The sequence below is a fragment of the Hipposideros armiger genome, unplaced genomic scaffold, assembly GCF_001890085.2.
Source record: "Hipposideros armiger isolate ML-2016 unplaced genomic scaffold, ASM189008v1 scaffold_28, whole genome shotgun sequence".
NCBI classification, from domain to species: Eukaryota; Metazoa; Chordata; class Mammalia; order Chiroptera; family Hipposideridae; genus Hipposideros; species Hipposideros armiger.
The window spans coordinates 320,106-342,871 of NW_017731378.1; the positions used below are offsets into that span (position 1 = coordinate 320,106).

The window sequence follows — 22,766 nt, forward strand, 5'->3', positions numbered from 1 at the left end:
GTTTTCCTCTAGTAGGGGAAATATAGGTCCTCATTTCCAAAGTTCTAATTCTCTGAAAACCACGAATATTTTTATGAAAACATTTGACATCAAAACTGACCCGAGCCCCCACTGATATGAAGCTATTCGTAACCATCATATATATCCCTCTTAGTGTGAATATTTGTTGCAGAAATATTAATGTTTTGTTATGAGATGTTCCCCCACTAGGGATTATACAGGATCTGCGCTGACTACTTCCTGAAAGCCAAAACAATTCTGAATTCCAATCATCTAGCCCCCAGGGTTTGGGATAAGGAATATGGACCGGCTTCTCTTGGCTGTGAGAGGGCAGCTCTGCTCTGTGTGCATCACCACCCGCTTGGAGCACTTTGAACTCCGGTTCCTTTTAGTGATGGATGATAATCAAGCAACTAGGATGGGTGGGAGGGGAGCTGAATGTGAATGAGCACATGGTATGTTTCTTTTGAGGCAAAGTCAGAATAGTAATAAAAAATCCTCCCCTCGGGGTTTTCAGGCTATGGAAACCCCAGATAATGCAGGAGGCTCAAGAATGATTGGTCCAGCTGTTGACCCACTTATGGATGGTTGGCCCATGGGAACGAAGAAGCCAGCTGAGGAGCTGGCACCCACGACTGTGACTGCAGGCTCACTGCCCACTCTGTAGGGCTGACCATAATAGCCTTCCCTCTTGTAGAGATGGCCAGGGGCCAAGAACCCTCTCCGTTCCTGTGGCTCAGGACTGCCCACAGAGATGCTCCCATCTCCCCATCTGACAGCCTCTGGAAAAGGCTTTGGCCTGGGCCCTAGGGGGTGGCAGTGAATAAGCAAAGGAGGCCAGCCCTATTTTCTCCTTCCTGGGAACACACACCTCTTCCCTGAAATGAGCCCAAACTCTTACCCGCCTGGCTCCAGAGCATCCATTTTGGGATTCTCCCCTTCTGTGATGGACTCACACAGTTCTTGATGCAAATTTTTTTTTTTATTTTGCCACTTAAGCCACAATTTCCTTGTGTGGCTTGACAGGGGCAGGGGTGTGGGACAGGCTGCGGGGCCGTGGGTCGTAGTAGCAGGAGGGTTAGTAGCAGGAGTGGTGTGATGCTCACTTGACTCCCAGGGGAATATCATGCAGCCCAGGTATAGTGTTAGGTGGGGAAGGGTCGAGGCGAGACGGTCGCTGTTTCTCCTTGTGAGGAATGGGTCCCACATAACTAGAGCTCAGTGGACACCTCCGGTCCTTTTCTGAATTGAGCAGGCCAGTAGCAGCGTGTGGGGCTGTCTGCCTCAAGTCACTCTTCCTTCTTCGCCTCTTTGGCAAAAGTCCCTGTGATTCCTGGGGAAGATTCTGCTATTCCCAGCCCATTCCCTGGATCAGTGTCTGATCTGATGGAGGTAGCTTGTGGGGCCTGACTTCCGCCAGTTCCGGCGGATCCTGGCACTTGTCCTCCTAGAGTTCAGATACTGATCGCCAGAAGCCATCTCAGTGGCACTGCTCTGTGGGTCGACGAGTGGAGTGCGGGGCTCTGGCGCTCTGCAGGGAACAAGTGTGTAATAGGCCAACATCAATAGGAAGGTCAGAGTGGGGACTGAGGTTTTGGTCATGTGAACTACTAAAACATACTATTGGGACGGAACGAGACAAGGGCTGTGGTCTCTGCCCACGGAGAGCTACGTGACAAGGCAAAGCTTTCAATTACTTTTTTTTTTTTTTTTTTTTTTTTTTTGGCTGCTCAGCTCGGGCTGGACTCGAACCGCTGTTGCTCAGAGCTCAAACTCTTGAGCGAGCTCTTAACCAACTGAGCCACTCGGCTGGCCCCATGGCAAAGCTTTCAGATTTCTCTTTTGTAAAGAGAGTTGGACTAGATCAGGGTGTGCAACACTCAACATTTCTTCATCCTATACTCATGGCAGACATCACTAATCAGTCATGATTAATTATGAGACTGGAGGAACCAAGTATCCTTAGCAAGGTGTTAAGTAGGGATTACTAATCAATTGGAGTTAATATGGACCTGATGATGTCGGAAGGCCTGTTCAGGTCTGATGTTCTGATTGTGGGCCCCGGAGAAGGCAGCAGAGGAATGGAGCCCAGAGTATACACGTACTGGTTGGTTAGGCCGTGTGGTTCAGCTCTATCTTTGGGGGCTCCCTGTTCCTGGGCTGGCAGTGACCTAAGCAAAGAGGAAGATGACTAGAGAAAGTTTAAGGTAAAGTTTCCCAACAATTTGTAACTTTCTGTACCTCTACAGTACTTTGCTATGCTATATTCTCTATAATCCCACAGCCAAGAGCTTCATCAGGCTGGCTTTTGAATGTTACACGTTCAATAATAGGTACACAGGATTTTTTTTTCCTTCTAAACAATAGCCCTCCCCCCTAGTTGAGAATTACTGTGACATGAGGTGGCACTGATAGGACCCAGGCACCCCTTTCCCTGGGAGTTCACAGGGTCATATATGAGTCCAATAGTAACAGCGACTTTTGGTTGGCACTGTGTAGACCTTAGGACAACCCCAATGGTAGGCACTTTACAATGAGGGCAGGTCAGTAGCTCCAGATCCCACGGCCAGGAAAGGGTGGAATGGGCATCATTAGTGCTTTCCCTCCCTCAGCCCTCCAGCCCTCCGGTACCTACCTGAGCCGGCTGCAGTGGTGCAGCGAGTGGCCCAGGGGTTTCTGCCTTGGCGGCCTCTTCCTGCGCAGCCTCCTCAAGGCCTCTGCCACGCGGTGGTCCCCTGCACACTCCCAGATGATCTGCGCCCGTTCCTCAGCCAGCTGGTCCCCACTGCGCTGAAACAGGCCCTGGATCTGCAGCAGCTCGGCGTCCTGGAAGATGTTGGCCGAGGCCTGCTTGCGGCCCCGGGCCTCTGTCGGGGCCTGCCAAGGGGGTGGCTCACTCACCACAGAGGCTGGGGTGCCCATCCCGGGTGCTCTGAGGAAGGAAAGCATGGAGGCACATTAGCAGCTCAGCAGGCCCTTCCCAAACCTGGGGGCTCTGACTAATTCAAGTACTTCCGGTGGTTCTATTTTCCAGGAGCCAAAGTATAGTAAGTCTTATCTTAACATCACTCTAATTTCCCAGGGCACCTTGGAGAAATAATGATAGCCAAACTTTTATTACAGAGTGCTTGTGTCTGACACATGTGTTACTTAAGAGTCACAGAAACCTGTGAGGTAAGAATTGTCTACCCCCACTTTACAGATGAAGAAATGTGACTCAGATGTTAAATGACTTTCCCGCAGTCACAAAGCCCTGTGTGAGTGCAGAGCCAGAAGTAGAACCCAGGTCTGTTTGGCTTCAAAGTCCAGGCAGTCCCCAGGATACCCAGATCCTAATGGTAGCTCAAGCAGCAGCAGCTGAAATGTGCTGAGCAGTTATCATGTGTCAGGCACCGCTGTAAGACCTGTATTCACCTAACATCGTTGAAAGGTGAACACAGCAGCCCTATGAAGTAGGCACTTTCATCCTCCTCACTTCACAGATGAGGAAACGGAGCAACAGAATCCAGATCTCTGATGCTGAGGCCCAGGTGCTGCAGCACAAGAGGAAGAGAGGGGTTGTGGAGCTGGGCTACCTGGGCTGGAATTCCACTTCTAGTCACCTCCACCACTTACGGACTGGTGACCCTCCACGCCCCAGCTGCTTCCTGGGTCAACTCAATCAGCTGTACTAGTACCTATGTCACAGGGTTGCTGTGAGGACTGAGTGAAGACACACGAAGCATTAAGAACAGAGCTCGATGTTCCACTATTCTTCTTTTCTATCTATAAAATTGACAAGAGTCATCCCACCTCCTATTTTCAAGACCTTGGGGATGAACCAAGTGCATATAATTTAGCAAACAGTAGGAAATAGACCAATCAGATTGAACTACAGTCCAAAGGCCCACAAAGAGAAAGGGGTAGAAGAGGCTACAGGGTTAAAATACAGTATCTAGGAAGAGGCTGAAACTTATAAGAAAATTCAATAAAAGGCTCATGTCAATGTTCCTCCCACCGTATCTAGGAAATGAAAATTAAATCATCTCCCTCAGCTCTACACAGCTCACTTTGAATAATAAAGGCATAAGAGGCTCATCCAGTTTATCCTGGTCTCTGGCACAACCTGAAAAAACCATGGGATTGGAAAACAGACTGGAGACAAGAAAGACCAAGGACTTAGGCATTACACAGAACTGGGTTTGCATCCCAGCTCTGCCACCTGCCTGGTGTGACATGAGGCAAGTTGGTCAACCTCCCTGGGCCAGTCTGCTTAACTGTCAAATGGAGCTAATGAGCACTTCTCAGGATTGTTGTAAGGATTAAATGAGTCTGGTATGGTGCCAGGTACCCAGTAAGTGCTAAATAAATGCAAATGCCCCTCTTTTTGGCCGCCTTGACATTTGCACTTGGGTGTGAAGTGGACCCTCCTTTCCTCCAAGCAGTCTGGCCTGAGCCAGCTGAGGGCCTGGCCTTGCTCCTCACAGTCCTGACCTGGCGGGGAAGACCTGGTTGCTAAGTCAGACCTCATTCCACAGCGAGCTACAGAGAGATCTGCCAACCAGCAACCAGCTTAAAAAGGGGAAAAAGAAAAATGTACATGCTCATTATAAAAATGCCAATGTAACAGAATCATGTAAATTAAAGCATTACCGGTTTCCTATCCTCAGCCCACTTGCAGAAGTAACCCTTCCTCTCTCACCTTTGTTTTGTTCTCTGGCGAGTAAGCCCTCTCTTCATCCTGTTCAGACTCCCCAAATGTGACTGTCCTTCCCTTGCCCTGGCCTTCCCTCCTAATTCCAGTAATTTCCACACTCCCCTGCCCCACTTTCTAGGCCTATCAGAAGAACCCCACTCTCTTTTCAAAAGATTTAATAATTAAACCTGCAGAAGACTTTCAGATAAATTAACTGCATAAAAATTGTGCTTTTTATCTGGAAAACGGGAATTTTAAAACCTCTTCTCCTTAGGCACTATTATGGGAATCCAGTTAAAACCTAATATGTGTAGTAATTAACCCCCCAGAACTGGATGATATAAATATACTGTGACCAAAAAACAGTCACCAAGTAACACTTTTAGGCTGACAGAGAAATCAAAGCTAACTATGGGGCAATTATTCTGTTAATCAGGCAATATGCATGATACCATTTCATTCTCAAAACAATTCTAGGGACCAGGCACTGTTATCGTCACCCGAGTTCACAGCAGAACAAAGGGAAGCTGAGAGAGACATATAAGCACCAGTGTCTCAACCAAGGCCAGAACCAACTCAAAGCACATTTCTTCCCGTCATTTCTGTGAGAAGTGCTTCATTATTCGTATTCCTACCTAATTCACATAGAGGGAAACACGCCAGTGGAAAGGAGGAACACTGACTAGACCACCCTTGAGGCAGGGATAGGAAACCAGTAATGCTTTTATTTACATGATTCTGTTACGTTGGCATTTTTATAATGAGCATTTTTACATGTTCTTTTTCCCCCTTTTAAGCCAGTTGCTGGTTGGCAGGGATGGGATGTGGCATTTATTTTAAGCTTTTCTTTGACGTCAGGGCTGTTCACTAGGTGACCGGCTGCCCCAGCCTTGAACCCATGGCACTCTGAAGAGGAAGATCTCCCCGCTTCCACAAAAGAAAACTGGAACTGCAACCCAGTCCAGGGCACAGAGCAGTGGCTTATGAATCAGAGGATGGGGTTCGAGCCCCAGTTCTGCCACTCAGTGGCTGAGTGGCCTCAGGCACTTCACATGCCTGCTTCCCTCATATCTGCAAGAAGAACAGATTGATGCGACAGTCTCTGAGGGCATGTGTCAATGTTGAGAATCAATGATTCCATTATGAAGTTAGGTCTGTACGGAAGCAGAGGTGGGTTTGCTTGTCTGCCAGGGCCTAGGAGCAACTTGTGTGGACAGGTCTGGCTAATTAGATGCCAGAAAACTCCCCAACTAGTAGCTCCTCTTCTCAGTCTTCCATGGAGGCCATACACTGTTCTGCTGCTGTGGGCTGTGGGGTTAGGGTCTAATAGACAGAAAACTCACTGCTCTAAAGCACTCTAGTGACCTATGCTGGTTACGGCCTAGGAGTGTCTGGGTGGTGAGAGAAGGTGTCACGTCACTTCTCTCAGACTCAGGCAATCTCACCCTCCCCTCAGAGAGAATGGCAACAGGATCAAATAGCAGCAGCTGCCTCAGGGAGGAAATGGCTTGGAGCCTGACATCCACCTCTGCCACGGCTGCAAGGCCCTGCAAGGCCCTACCTCCAGCCTCGGGGTGACAGGTACGTTACAAATGCACTAATGAGAAATCATCTGGGAGAAATCATCTGGAACTCCAGTCTCACCCATACCCTCCATGAACTTGGCGGGGAGGCGAAGGAGGGGAGGGGTTGGCACCTCCAGATTTTGAGGCCCCTCAGTCTACACTCGGCCTCCCATCCTGAGAGTCAGACAGCAGAGTGAGGCTAGGAATAAAAATCAGTGCGTATCAGGTAGGATTAGATTGTAAACTTTAGGTAAACTGAATCAGAACACTTAGAAGACTTTTCCTGTCTCATTCAGTGTGTTCAATAGTTACTTTCCCTCTCGTTTCCTGGAGAAAACCTGAATCCAGGAAAGTCAGTGTATACTTGAACAATGGTACTTTTTAAACTGGAAAATGAAACCACAGTGCTATTAAAAGATTACAAATGAATCTTTCATTTCAGAGCTGACATAAAAGATAAGCATGGGTCTGTGAGCAGATGACTAAAGACTAATTGCAAAATACTTCAATTTGACACAAACTAGGTTAAAAATGAATCCCCAAAGTAAATACCAAATGTTGAAAGTGACAAAGTTCAACTTGTTTTGAAACAGGCAATAAATGAACTGTGGGGCTCGAAAAAAGATATATATTTTAAAAAGTGACTCACCATGCAATGCATTTGCAATATATTAATATTGTGCACAACTGAGCATTCTTTGTAATGTATGAAGCTCAGTTCGGACACACATGTCCACCATGGTCTCGGAGGTGCAAGTAACCAAGAGAGGCAGAATACACTTGTGTGAGGTAGGCGGCAACTGGCTCCTCAGCTCCCCTCCTTCGGATAACCATGGTGGTGGTAATAATCTGTAATCAGAGACCAAGGGCCTCTTAGAAAAGGAACTGCAGGCTCTGGCCCACAGCCCAAATCAACACTTGTGGCCCTGGCCTGCTTCCCTGCACAGACATGCCACTGGACAGCAGCCAAAATCTGTGGATCCTCAAGTGGGAGGCCCAGTCCAAACCTCTGTGTGGGCCCCCCACCCGGAAGGGCCTAGCCTCAGCCAGGCGTGCCTGAGAGGACTGGACAAACGTTGGCCTCCAAATCCGTGTCCTGGAAGGTGGAGAAAGGAACTGGGTGGGCCCTTCCCCCACACCCTTCCCCCAGACCAATTCTCAGATATAACCTGGAAAAAATTCCTACTAGGTCTAGAAATAACTCTTTTTAAGGTTTAAAGAGCCCTGAATTCTGGCTGTGTTTGTGTCACTGATAATGGGGTGACCTTGGCAAGCCCCAGCTTTCCCCTGCCTCAGTTTGCTCATCATCAAAATGGTGAAAATAAATAACCCGTAGGGGGTAAGGGAGATAAGAGTATGCGTAAGCATCCATCTCAGTACATTATTTCATGAGTGAATGAAGTACGGGAAAGGCTGTTGAACCACCCCCTGGTTAAATAGATAGAATCATTGTCATTTTCATCTTCACCACTATCATGAAACTCCCTCAAAAGGGGCCTTCACTCTTGGGAGAAGCGAGTAAAGGGAAAAGGAGTCATTTGTGGACTCTTAAATGATAGCTGCCATTGAGGCACCTTGCTCTAAGTCAAATGCCGAATAGCACTTTCAGACAGGTGATCTCCTGAACTCTCACGACACGCCTATGAGAAGGCACTACCGCCACCCCCATTTTACAGATGAAAAAGCCAAGCCCAGGAAGGTTAAGTAACTTGCCCAAAGTCACACAGATAGTAGGTGATAAGGCTGGGATATGAACCCAGGTAGTCTGACCTCAGCACCCATACTCTCAACCACTGTTATTTTTGTTCCCGCCAGATGGCTGCCGAGGTCTTCAGAGAAAAAGACCCAGGAGGCTGTGAAGCCTCGCGGAGCCTGCTACCTGCTTCTGCTCGCTTTAGAAGGCGCGAGGATGGCAAGCCAGCGTCTGTGCCCTCCGCACTCCGCGGCCCCGAGAGGAGTTCGAGATTACTCACCACACTGACGGGCAGCGCCGACAGACCTCAAATCGGGATGGGGCAAGCAAAGATGCGCCCACTCCAACCCCTGCCTGGCCTTTCGAAAGGGCCGGCGCAGCTCTGGGTTTCTGCCGCGAAGGTGCTCACAAGAACCAGCCGGCGTTCACCCACAGGACGACAGCTTGGGACGGGAATCCTGGCCGAGGTCACACGGCAACATCCCCAGCACAGGTCAGCCCCCGGGGCTCAGACGTGGCGCTTCTCACAACCGGCCCTAGATGGATCTAGGGTTTAGGGTCCCGGCGGCATCCGGGCTCTGACGGCTCGTCCTCCCGCCCGCTCCCAACGCAGCGCGGGCCGGGTCACGGACCTGCGTACCTGGCTGCCCGAGGCGGGCCACCTCGGTCACAACCGTGGTTCCCCAGAGAAAGCGCTCCACAGCCCAGGAACAGCCAATCCTCAGCCGATCCTTAGCGTGAGCTCCAGAGAAAACCTTCCAAAAGCGAACGCGGAGACTCCGTAGGCCAATCAGCGACCGCAGAGGAGCGAGGGGCGTGTTCTGGCCCCGCCTCCTTCCCTCCGCAGGCCTCGAAACCCGAGTGCGAAGATTCCCCGGCCCAATCAGCGGCGGGGCAGCAGCGAGGGGAGTGTCCGCCCGGGTTCCTTCCCTTCTCCCCCTCCACCCTCGCGTCTGGCCGGGAGGAGCCCCTTCATTGACGTCAGTCCCCGGGAGAGCGCGGTTTTGCTGGCAAAGGAGCGGGGCGGGGCCGCATTCCTGCCCTGGGGTGCGGCGCCTGCTGGCCCTGCAGCGTACACGTGATGATTGCACCTTCCCCTGGGCCGGAGGCCAGGGCGCACGGCGCTGAGTTCTTTGCAGCGTGTGTCCCTCATCAAATAGACCTGCAGCTCCTTAAACTCATCTCCCAGACCACGTATGTTCTGGCTCCAGCTTTGAGGGAGAGGAGGGGACAGTCAGTGTGGTAGTCGGACCTTGGGCTTCAAGACCAGCATGTTGTGAGTTCAAATCTTGAATCAGGGGTGCAGCCTTGGGCCTGTTACCTAAATAAGACAGTATAAAAGAGGTTTTCTTCATTCATTCTACAATGGTCCGTTAGGGACTCACCTTGTCGGAGCTTCTTGACAGGAAGTTAACAGGAGACACCTGTAAGTCCTTTCCCCTGGGGAAATTTACAGCCTAGTAAGGGAAGCAGACATTAAAAAGCCTAAAACATTTAGTTGTGGTTACAATTGTGATAAACATGGCTGTAAGAGAGTAAAATAGAGGAACCTAAGCTCCCTCGGGGAGGTCCGGGCAGGCAGAAGTAACATTCATGAGATATGAAGGAGCTGAAGTTTTCACATGAGAGGGCCTGCGAAGAGTGTTTAAGGACGAGAGACGGGCATGTGCTAAGGCCGCGAGGTAGCTTGACTCAGGAGGACTTGAAATGAAGCCTGGAGTAAGTCTAGCAAGGGAGAGAGCAGTGGGGAAGCAGAAGGGAGAGGCTGGCAGCGGAGAAGTTGCCATTACTTCTGTAGATCCTCAGAGAGGAACAGCATTATATGCATTTATTTACTAAACATGGTGTAGCACCTACTATGTGCCAGTAATGCCAGTCAGTACTTTACAAATACTAGCTCATCTCATCCTCATGACAACTTTGTGTTTTCAGAAGGCCACTTTGGTTGGAGCTTGGAACTTGGATTGGAGGGGTTAGGAGTGGATGCAGGGTGTCCAGTACGGGTCTTGATATTGATAAACGCTTGTTTACTTCCTTGGAAGAAGAGGGGTTTTTTTTGTGCACTGGTTCACAAATGGTTGGAAAGGGTGCCCAGGAATAGGCAGCGAGGTTTCCCTGACTTCTTTTTCACTACGGAACTAACTGCAGTAACTTGATTTCTCTCCTGTAAAAGTTCCAAGGGGGAAAGGGTAAGAGCCAGCACGCCAGGCTTTGTGGACCCCTTTAGCAAGGTGGAAGGGATGTTAGGGAGCTGTTCTTCTTCATCCCTTGGTCTCCAGTTCCTCTCTGTCCTGCACAAAAACAACATCAGCAAGTGCTTAGTTGTAGTTAAAAGGATTTGAATGGCGGGTCCTTTTTGCTTTTCCTGAAGCCCTGGGGAAAATATTGAAAAGAACAAAAATCAGCAATGTTCATCTCCAATAGAAAGTATTGCTTGCGAAGCCTTTCAGTCAACTGCTCCGCTAAGGACGGTACCGGGCAGACTCCTAAACCTGGAGGCTGGGCTTCTGAACTAGAAACTCCCTTGACCCCATTCTTAGCAACAGGAAGGCCAAACTCTTGGCATGTCAGTGCTTGGAGAGCCTAGGGATTCTGATGCCATGAGTTCAGATGAGCATACCAGGGTAGGAATCGGGAACTTGTAGCTTCTGGGTCATATGTAATTAAGTCTGGGTGGAGAATATCTGATGTCTCCAAACATGTTTGTAGGCATGTGACCATGTGCTTACCACACAATGGAACCATCTCTGTTGTTATAGCTTTATGATTCAATATTTCTGATGAGAAAATGGGTCAGTTCCACAGTTGTGTGAGCCATGCAGGAGTGGGGAGTCTGGGATCCACACCCCCTCCCCGAACAGGGCCCTGTCTAGAGAAGGTCAACTCTGGGGAATGGAGCCCTGAAGTAATTCAGGCGAAGACTTGGTTTTACCAGAAATCAGGTTACGGTGAGGCGAGTGAAAAACACAACTTGGGTGCAATATTTAAGGGTGGGGCACCAAAAAACTCAGTGATCAAGATAAATTTTAATGCAGTATTTTTAAAAATCAAAATTAATGCAAAACATCCACAGTGAACAACACATCAACATTTAAAATAAAGAGGCTGTTTGTTTTATGACCCTGTATAATTTTGCAATAGGAATAGTCATTTCCAGTCAGCCCACGGTTCCCAGGCAGGTCACCATTGCGTCCCCTGCCAATTGGCTTTATGAGGATTGACAATAGTATGGGAACAGATTGGGTAGCACAAGGCTTTATATATGGTTATGATTTTTGATTTTAGAGATTTTATTCTCTTTTTAGTTCAAAATATAAAGGATATCTTGATAAGTGTATATAGGGGTACACATTTTTCCTTTTGTCCCAGGCTCCAATATGGCTCAGCTAGGTGCTGGTTTTTAGAGGAGTCAAGTCTAGGAAAGGGGTTCTAGCTATTCAACCTTAGGCAAATGACTTAACCTCTCTGTCTCTGTATTTTCTCATCTATAAAATGGGAATAATGACATTCACCTCTCTGTTACTGTGAGAATGAAATGAGGTGCTAGAGGCACAGCACTTAATATACAGGCGCTAAGCCAGGTTTCCACTCTTTCCCTTTCTATCCTGCAGTTAAGTTACAAATGGTCCCCCAGTGGGGCTGAGACTTTCACACTTTACTGACAAACAACAAACTGTATGACTTTTTAAAAAAAATTTTATTGGGGAACAGTGTGTTTTTCCAGGACCCATCAGCTCCAAGTCAAGTCTTTGTCTTCAATCTAGTTGTGGAGGGCACAGTTTACTGCTCCATGTGGGAATCGAACCAGCAACCTTGGTGTTTCGAGCATCGTACTCTAACCAACTGAGCCAACCGGCCACCCAACAGTTTGACTTTTGAGTCAGCTCTGTTTTTCTTGATAAGTGATCCTGGTCATTCTAAACTTTTAAACAAATGTGCCCTTCTGCTTAGGACATTACATAAGACAACTTACTACAGCCCTCTTCTCTGAACTTAGAACCAGAACAGGCCAAAAATAGCAAGGTCCTATAGGCAAATGGTACATTATAGAAACACTAAAACAAACAAACAAAAATACCATTCATGTAGATTAGAATTAAAGGCCGTTATTATATTAGTCTCCTCAGGCTTCCATAACAAAATGCCACAGTGGGTGGCTTAACAACAGCAGTCTACTTTCTCACAGCTCTGGAGGCTGGAAAGTCCAAGAAAAAGGTGTCAGCCGATTTGGTTTCTGGTGAGAGCTGTCTTCCTGGCTTGCAGACAGCTGTGTCCTCACATAGTGGAGAGAGAAAGAGCAAGCTCTCTGTGTTTCTTCTTATAAGGACATGATTCCTATGGAATCAAGGCTCCGCTCTTATGGACACTCTCATTTACCTTAATTACTTCCTTACTCCAAAAACATACACATTAGAGGTTACAGCTTCAACATATGAATTTTGGGAAGACACAATTCAGTCCATAGCAATTATGAAGTCATGGTTTTTAATATATGGATAACTGGATATAGAAATAAATCTAGCCATAAATGTATGCATATGTTATATATGTGTATGTGTACATGTATACATGTGTATGTATACACATGAACACACACAAACACACATTCCCCAGCCGTTTCTGCTGAGAGAGCCTAACAGTAATAACACTCCAATGGAAATAAGCGCATGTGACACCCAGATGTTGACTTCTCAATACCATTCTTCATAAAAGGATCCATGGCTCCTTGGAGAAATTATTGATTCTACCACTGGGGCTGAGAAAGTTCAAGATGATCCTAGAACATCTTGTGCCAGACAACAAGGAGGTACTCAAAGAAAAATTCAGACGTGTCAGAAGGACTAGGAATCCATTTATAAGGGTTCCCATTAGCTAGCTAACTGCAGAGCATCAAAATAAAATATAACAGTAACAGATTATAACCCAATTAGTAAAATAACACGTAAGTCCATAATAATACAAATGAATAAATAAGTCAACAGAGGAGACGAGAAAGGCCTTCCTTATAGTAGAATGCCAACTAATGAATTGTGGAAGTGATGAGGCAGTTAGAAAACCATTAGTGACTACTAAAACAGCTTTGTGGCCAATTACAAAAACAAGAACTGTAGTAGTTTTGCATATTTTCTCTCTGTTTGTCATGTTTCTATGGCATTTTTTGTACATACTGACCTTTTTTTTCCCCCTCTCTCTCTCTTCCTATTTTTGTTGTATATGTAAGTTGTTGGAAGTTAATGTTACAATTCAGCCTTTAAGGTAACAGTATATTCCTTGGGACTAGGACACAATCTGAGAAGTATTTAGTATAGATTGTTGGGGCTGTGTATCTCCTCCTTTTGGAGAGGGTGAGAACTTCACTTCTAAAAATGATAGCTGTATCTCATTAGGTGGAAATGTGGACTTGTTTTCTTGTTGTATGGCAGTCCAAGTGTATATAGAAGGTTGCATATGGAAACTGAGTCTCCTAAGGGGTGGACTGTGCCAGTGATCTCTTTGATACTGGATGAGGTGCCGTTTTGTAGATTTCTTTTCCAGCTGGCGCAATGCTCAGCTTTGTCAGTAGATGGAGCTAGTAAGACACTATAGGAGGTAGGAGTGGCTCCCTTTGGTTCTGGTTGTGTCACCAGACTCCTTTATTTTGGGAAGCATCTCCAGTGCCCACTCCCAGAGCACATGTGGCTTCCCAGGCGCCAGGCTCCTGCAGTACAGGTGGCTTCTCGAGCACCTGAGTCCTACAGCACATGGCAGCCAGCAGCTTCCCTTGGCACCTTCCTGGGTGGCTTTGCAATAAGCTTTGAGGTGCGTGCAGTAGCTCTCTGAAAACAGTTGCCCCCAGCACCCAGATGGCTGATTTCCAGCAAGTTCTACCAGCACAGCACCTGAGTGACTTCTTTGCCATCTGGTGAGCCACAGCCACATCCTCTAACGAGGTCTGAATCCTGACCCTAGAGGGCAGGGGCGGGGAGAGAAGAAAGCTCTTCTTGGGGGTCTTTCTCAGCCCTAGGGATAGTGGCTGCCCCTTATATCTTCTTTTCCTGTATTCTTTAGAGTTCTCTTTAACTTCTTATTACCCAAACTCTCAGCACTCTAACCCCTGTTATAGTAAATAATTTTTTTTTAAGATTTTATTGGGGAATTGGGGGGAGGGGAATAGTATTGGGGAATTGGGGAAGGGGAACAGACAGGTAGACAAATTGCTGTTTTTGTTCTTCAGTCTAGTTGTGGAGGAAGTCGCTTCACTGGCCCATGTTGGTATGATCATTGCGCTCTTCCAGGGTGAGGCAATCGGTCGCCGGTCATTGGTGAGCCGCTCACAGCGACTCCCAGCAGCTCGCACCGGCTGCTGGCCGCTCACGCTGGCTGCCAGCCACTCACGTAGCTCGCGGCAGCCCACTGCAGCCCCGCTGCAGCCCCGCTGCAGCCTACGCCATGACTCACGGCAGCCCAGCTCCAGGTTGAGCTGTTGTTCATCATCTTAGCTGTAGAGGGCAAGCGTCACTGGCCCTCAATGTGGGATCCGAACCACAGCCCTGCTGCTCAGAGCTGGTGCTCCCAAGCAAGCTCTTAACCAGCTGAGCAACTCGGCCGGCCCAATAATTTTTATATTGAAGTTTCTCTGTGCGAATTCCTATGTGGTTTCTGTCGTCTGATTGGATTCTGACTGATACGATGAGAATGGCAAGACTCGTAGGATGGTGAAAAAGGAAGAACCTCAAGTGAGAGCAGGTTTTTGTCTTGCAAGCCAAGGATGCAGTGAGAACCAGTGAGCCGGGTGCCAAAGCTCTTTTAGAAAACAATATTGATAATAAGCTAATACACATTGAGCTCTAAGCATTTTGCATCTCATTTAATCCAGCCTTAGTCCCCTGAGATAGTGCCATTGCTATGAATCTCATTATACCAATGAAGAAGCTGAGGTTAAGAAACTGGCAGGATATCATATGTGTTCCAGTTATAACTGCTACATAACAATCTAGCCCAAAACTTAGCAGCATAAAACAACCATTTCATTATGCTCACAAATTCTGTGGGTCAGGATTTTAAATGTACTTGGGGTTTTGGTTTTATTCAGGAACAGTGAGGCCAACAGATCAGGAGATAACCACTATTGAAAAGATAATTTGTTACTCACAGTTCCCAAGAGGAGGAGCCATGACAGACTGTGCAGGGCTGCAATGGGGAAGCACCAGGGTCAGTCCGGAGGCAGAAGCAAGAGACAGCACAGGCATGAGTGTTTCTTGTAGTTTTTGTGAGAAGGAACAGGCCAGGCAAAGTAAGCAGGCTAGGCAGGTTTAGGATTGGCCAGTTTGAATAATTCCAGCAGACTGGGACACAGAGATTCTAGTTGTCTGGTACCTGGCCCTGGGATGATTAAGGCGGAGGACTATTGCCTCCTGGAGGGTAAAAACCACTGGAGTGCATTTCAGAGTGTGGGCTCAGGATTTGTTGGTTTGCATGTCAAAAATGTGCTCACCAGCAAGTTATTTACTATCTCTAGGAGGGGCAGTCCCTCTCTGGATCTTCAAGGCCCTAAGATGTCAAAACATCATAAAATACAGAGAATGAAAAACATGACTGATACAACAGGAATTCAAATAGCAGTGAGCAGCTTGTCTCTGCTCCACAATGTCAGGACTTCAGCTGGAAGACTTGAACACTGAGGTTAACATGACAGCTGGGGATTGGAATCATTTGAAAGCTCATTTCTGATATGCCTGGTGCCTAGTCTGGAAAAAACATGAAGGCTAGAAATGCTAGCTGGAGTGCTTCGGTGGCTTCTCAATGTGACCTGGAGCAAAGTAGCCACAGAGTAGCCAGACTACTTCCATGGTGTCTCCGGGCTACAAGTGTGAGTTCTAGTGAACAGTGCAGAACTTAGACGTTATACAGTGTTGTTTTTGCCTTTCTGATAGTTACCATCATCTCACAACATGCCCAGATTCAAGGGCAGGGAACATAGACCTGATCTCTTGTTGTAAGGAGAGTCAAAGAATTTGCAGCCATTTAAAAAACAATCAAACAACAACAAAAAAACCCCACAGAGTTAAACTAGAATTCAGACCCCAGCTGTTAGGCTCCAAACCCTACACTTGCTTCATTGCAGTGCTGTTATAAGAAACAGAAATCTGTTTAAGTTAGCTCAAATAAAGAAGTAGAGAGAGGGGTTACTGTAAATAAACAGTGAGTTCACAGAAATGAAGTCCAGCTGAACAACCTGGAGCAAGTCATAGGCAGTTCTTATCATCTCTTGTCTCTGCATAACTGCCTATGATGGTTAATTTTATGTATCCACTTGACTGGGCCACAGCTTGCCAAGATATGTGGTTAAACATTAATCTGAGTGTGTCTGTGAAGGTGTTTTTAGGTTAGATTAACATCTGAATTGGCAGAATGAATAAAGCAGATTGCCCTCCCTAATGTGGGTGGGCCTCATCCAATCAGTTGAAGACCTGAATAGAACAAAAAGGTTGATTCTCCCATGAGTAAGAGGAAACCCCTCCTGCATGGCTGTTTGAGCTGGGACATTGGGGATTTTTTTCCTGCCTTTGGATTCAAACTGGACATCAGCTCTTTCTAGGTCTTGAGCCTGCAGCCTTCAAACTAGACAACACCATCAGCTCTCCTGAGTCTCTAGCCTGCTGACTACAGATCTTGGGACTTGTCAGCCTCCTTAATTGCATGAACCAATTTCTTATAATAAATATATCTGCTTCTCTGGAGAACCCTGACTCTTCCCTGCAGACCATATTCCTCTGTCTACTTCTGTCTCCTGCTGCTTCTACTCTGTCCCTTTCTCTTCTCCACAGACCAACTTTCTCTGCCTACTCAGAATTTCTACTCCCCACAAATCTGCCTAATGCACTGGCTTTGGTTACCCCAGCACTAGCTCCCTTCAGCAATGGCCATTCAGCCAAATTCCAGGAGAAAGAATCTGATAGGCCTAGCTTGGGTCAGCAGTAGAGTAAGTTAGGAGCAGGGCCTTATAGTATAAATATACTATCTCTGTCTAGAGCCGCCGCCCTCACAGGGGCTGCGGGTTGGGGAGAAGGCTGCCACGGGAGAGGCAGGCCCCCCAAAGCATTTCAGCTCCACTGAAGATTCTTGTTGCTTCTCTTGATCCCTGAATGCCATGATGTTGGCATTTTGGCATCTTTGGATAGGCCAGGGCAAGTCCTCTTGGGTCTCTAGTGGCTACTGTGATCTTTGATCTGTTTGGGCCATGGCAGCAGTGTCCTACTTCACCTGTCTAGGTTGGGGAGGGGAGGTTTCTTGGCAGCAGAGAGAAAATCATAGGGAAAAAAAATCTCCATGATTCACCGCATCTTTAAGAGGCCCCAGTGGTAATGGGAGGTAGGAAATTCAAGTGGTGGTGGAGGGGAGATCTCCTGTGCTTTTGCCATGTGGCTTGAGCAGCTAATGTCTTGTGAAGAGTATTATGAGACTGCACTTAAGGGGAAAGTTCACAGTTAAAGCAGAATCTAAGGCAGCTGTGATGTGTCTAGTGGTCTGAAAATCTAAATTTAGTTCCTACTTAATCTGTCTGAATCCTTTTCCTCAACTGTCAAGTGAAGATAATGAATTACCTATCACACAAGGTTGTTGCAAGGGCTAAGGATGTAATGCAGGCTAAACGCCCAGCATAGAGCATCATCTGGGCTCCAGCTCAGCCCTTGGTGGTCCACTTTTCCTGCTTTAAATCTCCAGCTATGGGTGGGGTGGGCAGTTAGGAGGATAAATCTTTCCTGGGGCCCGCCCCCCCGCATAGCAGAGTGCGCAATGGAAACAGTATATGCACTCAGGCTGTCCTGATCTTGGGGCCTGTAGCAACCACACCCAGTCTCTTGGCCTCTTGCCTGGCCCCCTACCTGCTGACCATCTCCACAAAATTGGGACCATTCTCTTTGTTGCCACTCAGGGGCAGTCCTCTGGTATCTTGTCTCCTCCCATACCAAAGCTGAAGTCCCAGATATACGCAGTGATTAAAAGCCTGGACTTGGAAATCAAATATTTGAATTCTGTTCTCTACTAGCTATGTGACATTAGAGAAGTCACATTACTTCCCTGTGTCTCAGATTTTTTTCATTTTAGAGTGGAGGTGCTTTTAATAGCCCCTACTTCACAAGGCTATTGTGGGAAGTCAATGAAACAACAGTGGAAAGTACCTGGCGTGGCACCTGGAACTTGGTGAGTGCTCTGCAAATGTTGGTTATTACTGTTGAGCCACTGCCACTTTTATCCAAGGCTGACTGGCAGAGTGGTGATTGATTTGGGGTGTCTGTCCATCTTCACAGGTGAGGCCCCTTCTTCCCCCCTCTGCTGGGGTCTGCACATCCCTATCACAGATCCCAGCAGGAGGTAATCTTGAGCACTTCATGGGCAGCCTCTGAATGCCATGGTCTCAAGGGCACCTACCTTGGTCACCCATAGTCACTTAGCCTTAAGGACCCAGCGTGGCCAGCCAGCATGCTGGGTGGCTTCCCACAAAGATAAGCCTCGGGGGGCACCTGTGGCTCCTGATCGGGTCCTGGCCAGTTTCCCCTGGGGAATGAAGGCTGAGCTTTGACAGAATCGAATGCCTTCACCGCTTTCCCAAGCCAGCCGGTGAACACTTGCTCTGCTTCTGCCCAAAGATGCTCAGAGTCCAGGCTGCCTCACAGACCCAGGAAAGGCCAGCTACTCCTTGGGGGCTGAATTCACAAGCTCAAGAGCCACCCAACTCCACCCAGAGGGAATACCACCCTCCACCCCAGGCGCCCCTGTTCCCACAGCCTGGTGGGATCCAACTTGGGAACAGGCCTGCAGGTGACAGGCCTGGAAGTATGGGTCACTTGGCCCACAAATGAGAGCACATGTGCTGGCCTGGCTCACAGAGCTCCTTGCCCTGTAGCTGCAGGGAACTTCCTACATGGGAGCTGTCCCGATGCTGTCACAGAGTGAGCACTGGACTGAGGAGACCTAAACTATAATTAGGCACTGACATTCTCAACAAGCTGTGTGACCTGGAACAAGTCACTTACCTTTTCTGGGCCTCTGTGAATCCCTCTAAAAAAATGAGAAGCCTGGAGCAAATGATCTTTTAAGGCCTCTTCCAGCTCAGGCACAGAATTATAGGCACATAGTAGTGCCAGGTACATAGTAAGTGTTCAGGAAATAGTTATTTAGTAATTTAACAATGAGATTCAAGGCATGATTCTACAGGTCAAGGCACCCATCTTTCTCACTCTGCATTTTGCCTTTGCTGTTAGCTGATTTGTGTCAAGTGCCAGCTCAGGGCCTGGCACATAACAGGTGTTAAACCAATGTGATTGAGTCTATGCAGTATGTTTATAGTTGCTCAGGGACAAATAGAACAAAATTGACTGGACAGTAAGAGATGATCATGGGATCTCAGGGTGGACACGTGTTCCTCCTTGTTACAAGTTCCCTTCCCCTCTGGGCATATTGAAAGTCATGACATTGGAACTTAAAGTATTCATCAAGAATCACTGCTCCTTGTTCTCTGAACAACCTAGGCTCTGCTTTTGCTCACACTGCTTCTTCTGCGTGGAACAAGCTAATAAGCTAGCCTGCTGTTTTTTCATAAATGCTGGCAAAAGACCGGATTTCTAAGCCAGAGACAAAGAAAGGACTTCCCCCTCTTGGCACAGCAAGCAGAGTAAGCATCATTATTACATCTCTTTCCCTTGTTCTTAAGTTTCATGGGAGCAACACAAAAGGGCCCAGGTGGATGGGTGTTACACACAGGGCGTTTGCATTATAGCAGAGAAGCACCCAGCTTGGGAAACCCACCATTGTCCCCTCTTACCAAAACCACTTTTATAGTAAGCAATAAGCACGCTTGCTCTTTGTCTGGTAGAAGATGTTCCTTCATCCCTCAAAGTCGTTGGCTGCAAGCACAGTACTCAGAAACCACTGGGGAAGACGCAGTCATGGCCTTGCATTTTTGGCATACCCAGTGATAACATCCAGGGATGCTCAGAACCCATGGTGGTAGCCGCCCTACCCAACAATGCCCATCTCCCCTCTGTGCTTGGCAAAATTCTATCCATTCTCAAATGACACTTCGTTCTTGCAGCTTTCCCCAGCTCTGCCATCACACATACTCTCTCCTCCCCTCTTGTGTTTTCCTTATAATTCTCATCTATCCCTCTCTTTTGTGTCTACAACTGTCCCTCCCCTACCAGTGAAGTGCAAACACTTTGAGGTTAGGAGTTAGTCCTCTTCCTGCATTCCAAGCCCAGATTGTTTGCATCCAGGAGGTGCTTAGACCATATTTGTTGAGTTGGAACAATCAAGATCTTTGTGCATGGTTACACTTGTGCAGAGAGCCTGCTAGACCGCCTCTTGGAATGTCTTCAGGATTCCAGAGGCTAAAAATATCTCCCCAAAGCCACTGTATTGACTTCCTTGTAAGGAACAGGACTTGGCTGGTGAGGCTGAAGGTTTGTGCCCACCAGGTGGCGCTCCACCCTCAAATCTCCAGATGCCTTTTTTAGAAGAGAGAAGGATTCTCATCTCCCTCGAAATGTTTATTCGGTTAGGTTCCCCACTCACAGTAATAGTTTGTGTAGCATAAGCCGCTGTCATCAGTCCAGCACCCAGATTCAGCCCGCAGCTGCCTGTCCTAGCCCAGCCTTTCTCAAGATTGGCACTGGAGGGCACTGAGGATGTCCCTCCAAGGGTTGCTAAGTGACGGCGAAGGAAAAGCTCCAATATTGGAATCAGAAGACCTAGGTTTGAATCCCCACATTGACACTTGCTGGTTGTTTCTTTGGGCAAATCACATAGCCTTGCAAGTAAGTCCCTGTGAGAGCAGCTGAGAAAAAAATATAGGAAAGTATGTAAAAGCACTTTGAATGTGGACCTAGAGTCAGCCACACCGAGGCTCCTATTTAAACTGTCACCATCAGCTGTGAACATGGTCAACTTCCTTAACCCTCCAAACCTTGGTTTCTCCATCAGCGAATCAATAACTGCTAACAGCAGTTATTTTATAGACTTGGTGTAAGGATTAGGCAGAACAATGAGTATAAAAGGCTCATCATAGTGCCTACTGTATAGTAAGCATTCAGTTCATAATGATCACATATATATATTATGTATCCTTAACACCTAAAACAGAGCCTAGCACTTAATAGGTGCTTAGTAGCCATTTGCTGAATGGAAGGATTTCACAGATGAGGAAACTGAGGTTCCAGCACTAGGGAGTGATGAAGCAGTGATGCATAGCTAGGCAGTGTGCCTCCAGCGCCTGCAACCAGATCCTTTATACCATGCTGTCTTACTCAGATATGAGTGTTATACATCACCATCTGTTTATTTAAAATATGCATCCAGAGATTGCTCGGGCAGGGGCTGTGTTGGCAGTGCGAGGCATTAGCCCCCTGAGAAGCCACACAGTTTTTCTCCTCCAAGGGGCGCCAGGCTGCTGGAAGATGGAACTGCTCAGCCAGGCCAGGGGTCATGGACTCATCTCATGACTAGATGATGGACTAGTTCTGCAGAATAGGATTAGCTGCGGCTTTGGTGCATGCACAGCCCTTAGGGTAAGAGAGCCCTCTCAGGTTCACTGCTGTTTCTGCATCCACTCCAGTGACATTGACTAAGTCTCCTATGTGCCAGGCACAGGCAAAGATGAGTAAGGTGTGATAACCAATGGTTCAGATGTAGCAGACTCAGAACTACTGCAGAGGGATGCTTTAAGTAGGGGCCTAGAAGAGCCAGCAATCAAGTCTGGGAGGCTGAACCAAAGGGAGGATCATTTACACTGGGCATTGAAAGATGAGTAGCAGTGTGCCAGCTAAGTGGAGTCTGGGAATGAAGGGCATTCCAAGCTTATTTGGGAAACTTCAGAGGTTTGGTGAGGTTGGCATGCTGAGTGGAAGGACAGGTAAAGAAAGGAAGTGGAAAATCAGGAAATCAGAAGTCAGTTGAGGCCAGATTGTGAAATATGCCGATAGAAGAGATAGACCCCTATCCTGTGGTCAGTGGGGGAAGCAGTGTAATAAACAACCAGGTCTGTGTTTTACAAAGATTCCACAGCACACATAGGTTGGATCAGGAGAAAGAAGAGAGACCAGCTGCAATGACCAGCTTCCTAGTCCTAACCCCTCTAGGCTTCATTTCCCTCCTCGGTAAACGAGGAAAATAATTGTATATATCGCCTGGCCTGGGTTGTTTTGAGACTCAAATGACAAAACATGTAAAGCACAATAACAATAATGCGAAGCATCATTAAGCCTCCATTACAGGCCGTTTTGCCTAATAATTAAGCACATGGGCTTTGCTGTCTCTTAGGCCTGTTTGTGTCCTTGGCTGTGTTGGGTAGCATATTTTTAATCTAGGCAAGACTCCGTGGCAAGGAAGGTTGGAAAAAAGTGATTAGACTGGTAGGGCTTTGGTTTGTGGCGTGTGGGAGGCGCAGTGGGGCCTCTGGTGGGTGATGGTCCCTTTCTTTCACACGGAGAACTCGGACGGCTGAGACAAATCTGAGCCCAGCTTTGGACAGGATTAAGTTTGAGATGGGCACTGGCAGGATACTCCAGATGTTCAGGTGAGAATGGATGTCTATTGAAGACCAGCACTGCTCTCCTCCAGGCCAAGGCGCCAAGGCAGAGCCGGGAGGCCCCGATGGGCACTTAACAGGAGAAAGGAGAAAGAACGGCGCCCAGCCAGACACTGGAAGAACGCTCCGGAAGACAGCTTTCCCCTCCAAGGCTGGATCGGAGCCAGGGAGGCAGGGCGAGCAGGGTGGCCCCAGATGTGGCCAACTTCACTCAAGCCGGATAGAGCGGAAGTCCCGCGGCTGGCTCGGGGGGAAGCGGGGGGTGGG

The 22,766-nt window shown here is 47.7% G+C and overlaps 1 protein-coding gene across 6 annotated transcripts; it reads right to left on the minus strand.

The window, feature by feature from the left end:
* Positions 1–66: 66 nt before the first annotated feature.
* Positions 67–10,953, minus strand: AVPI1 (arginine vasopressin induced 1). Of its 6 annotated transcripts, none has more exons than XM_019636554.1 (5): positions 8,214–10,953; positions 6,890–7,089; positions 2,636–2,932; positions 2,013–2,171; positions 68–1,531 (listed from the first exon to the last, which is right to left on the minus strand). In XM_019636554.1, exons 3-5 carry the CDS (start codon positions 2,920–2,922, stop codon positions 1,372–1,374), a joined length of 606 nt encoding a protein of 201 aa, XP_019492099.1. In that variant the 5' UTR covers positions 2,923–2,932; positions 6,890–7,089; positions 8,214–10,953; the 3' UTR covers positions 68–1,371. The 6 variants fall into 6 exon arrangements, with proteins under 6 accessions (XP_019492103.1, XP_019492099.1, XP_019492102.1 ...); XM_019636555.1 differs by lacking the exon at positions 6,890–7,089 and having other exon boundaries at positions 69–1,531; positions 8,214–8,469; positions 8,574–9,441; XM_019636556.1 differs by lacking the exon at positions 6,890–7,089 and having other exon boundaries at positions 69–1,531; positions 8,214–8,469; positions 8,566–9,441.
* Positions 10,954–22,766: the final 11,813 nt, after the last annotated feature.

Excerpts from the sequence above, each read along its gene's own strand:
- AVPI1 (XM_019636557.1), bottom strand. The coding sequence starts at position 2,922 with ATGGGCACCCCAGCCTCTGTGGTGAGTGAGCCACCCCCTTGGCAGGCC. Across the intron at positions 2,172-2,635 it reads CACCACTGCAGCCGGCTCAG|GTCACTGCCAGCCCAGGAAC; the intron begins GTAGGTACCGGA and ends CTCTTTGCTTAG. Across the intron at positions 1,532-2,012 it reads AGGCCTTCCGACATCATCAG|AGCGCCAGAGCCCCGCACTC; the intron begins GTCCATATTAAC and ends TGTTCCCTGCAG.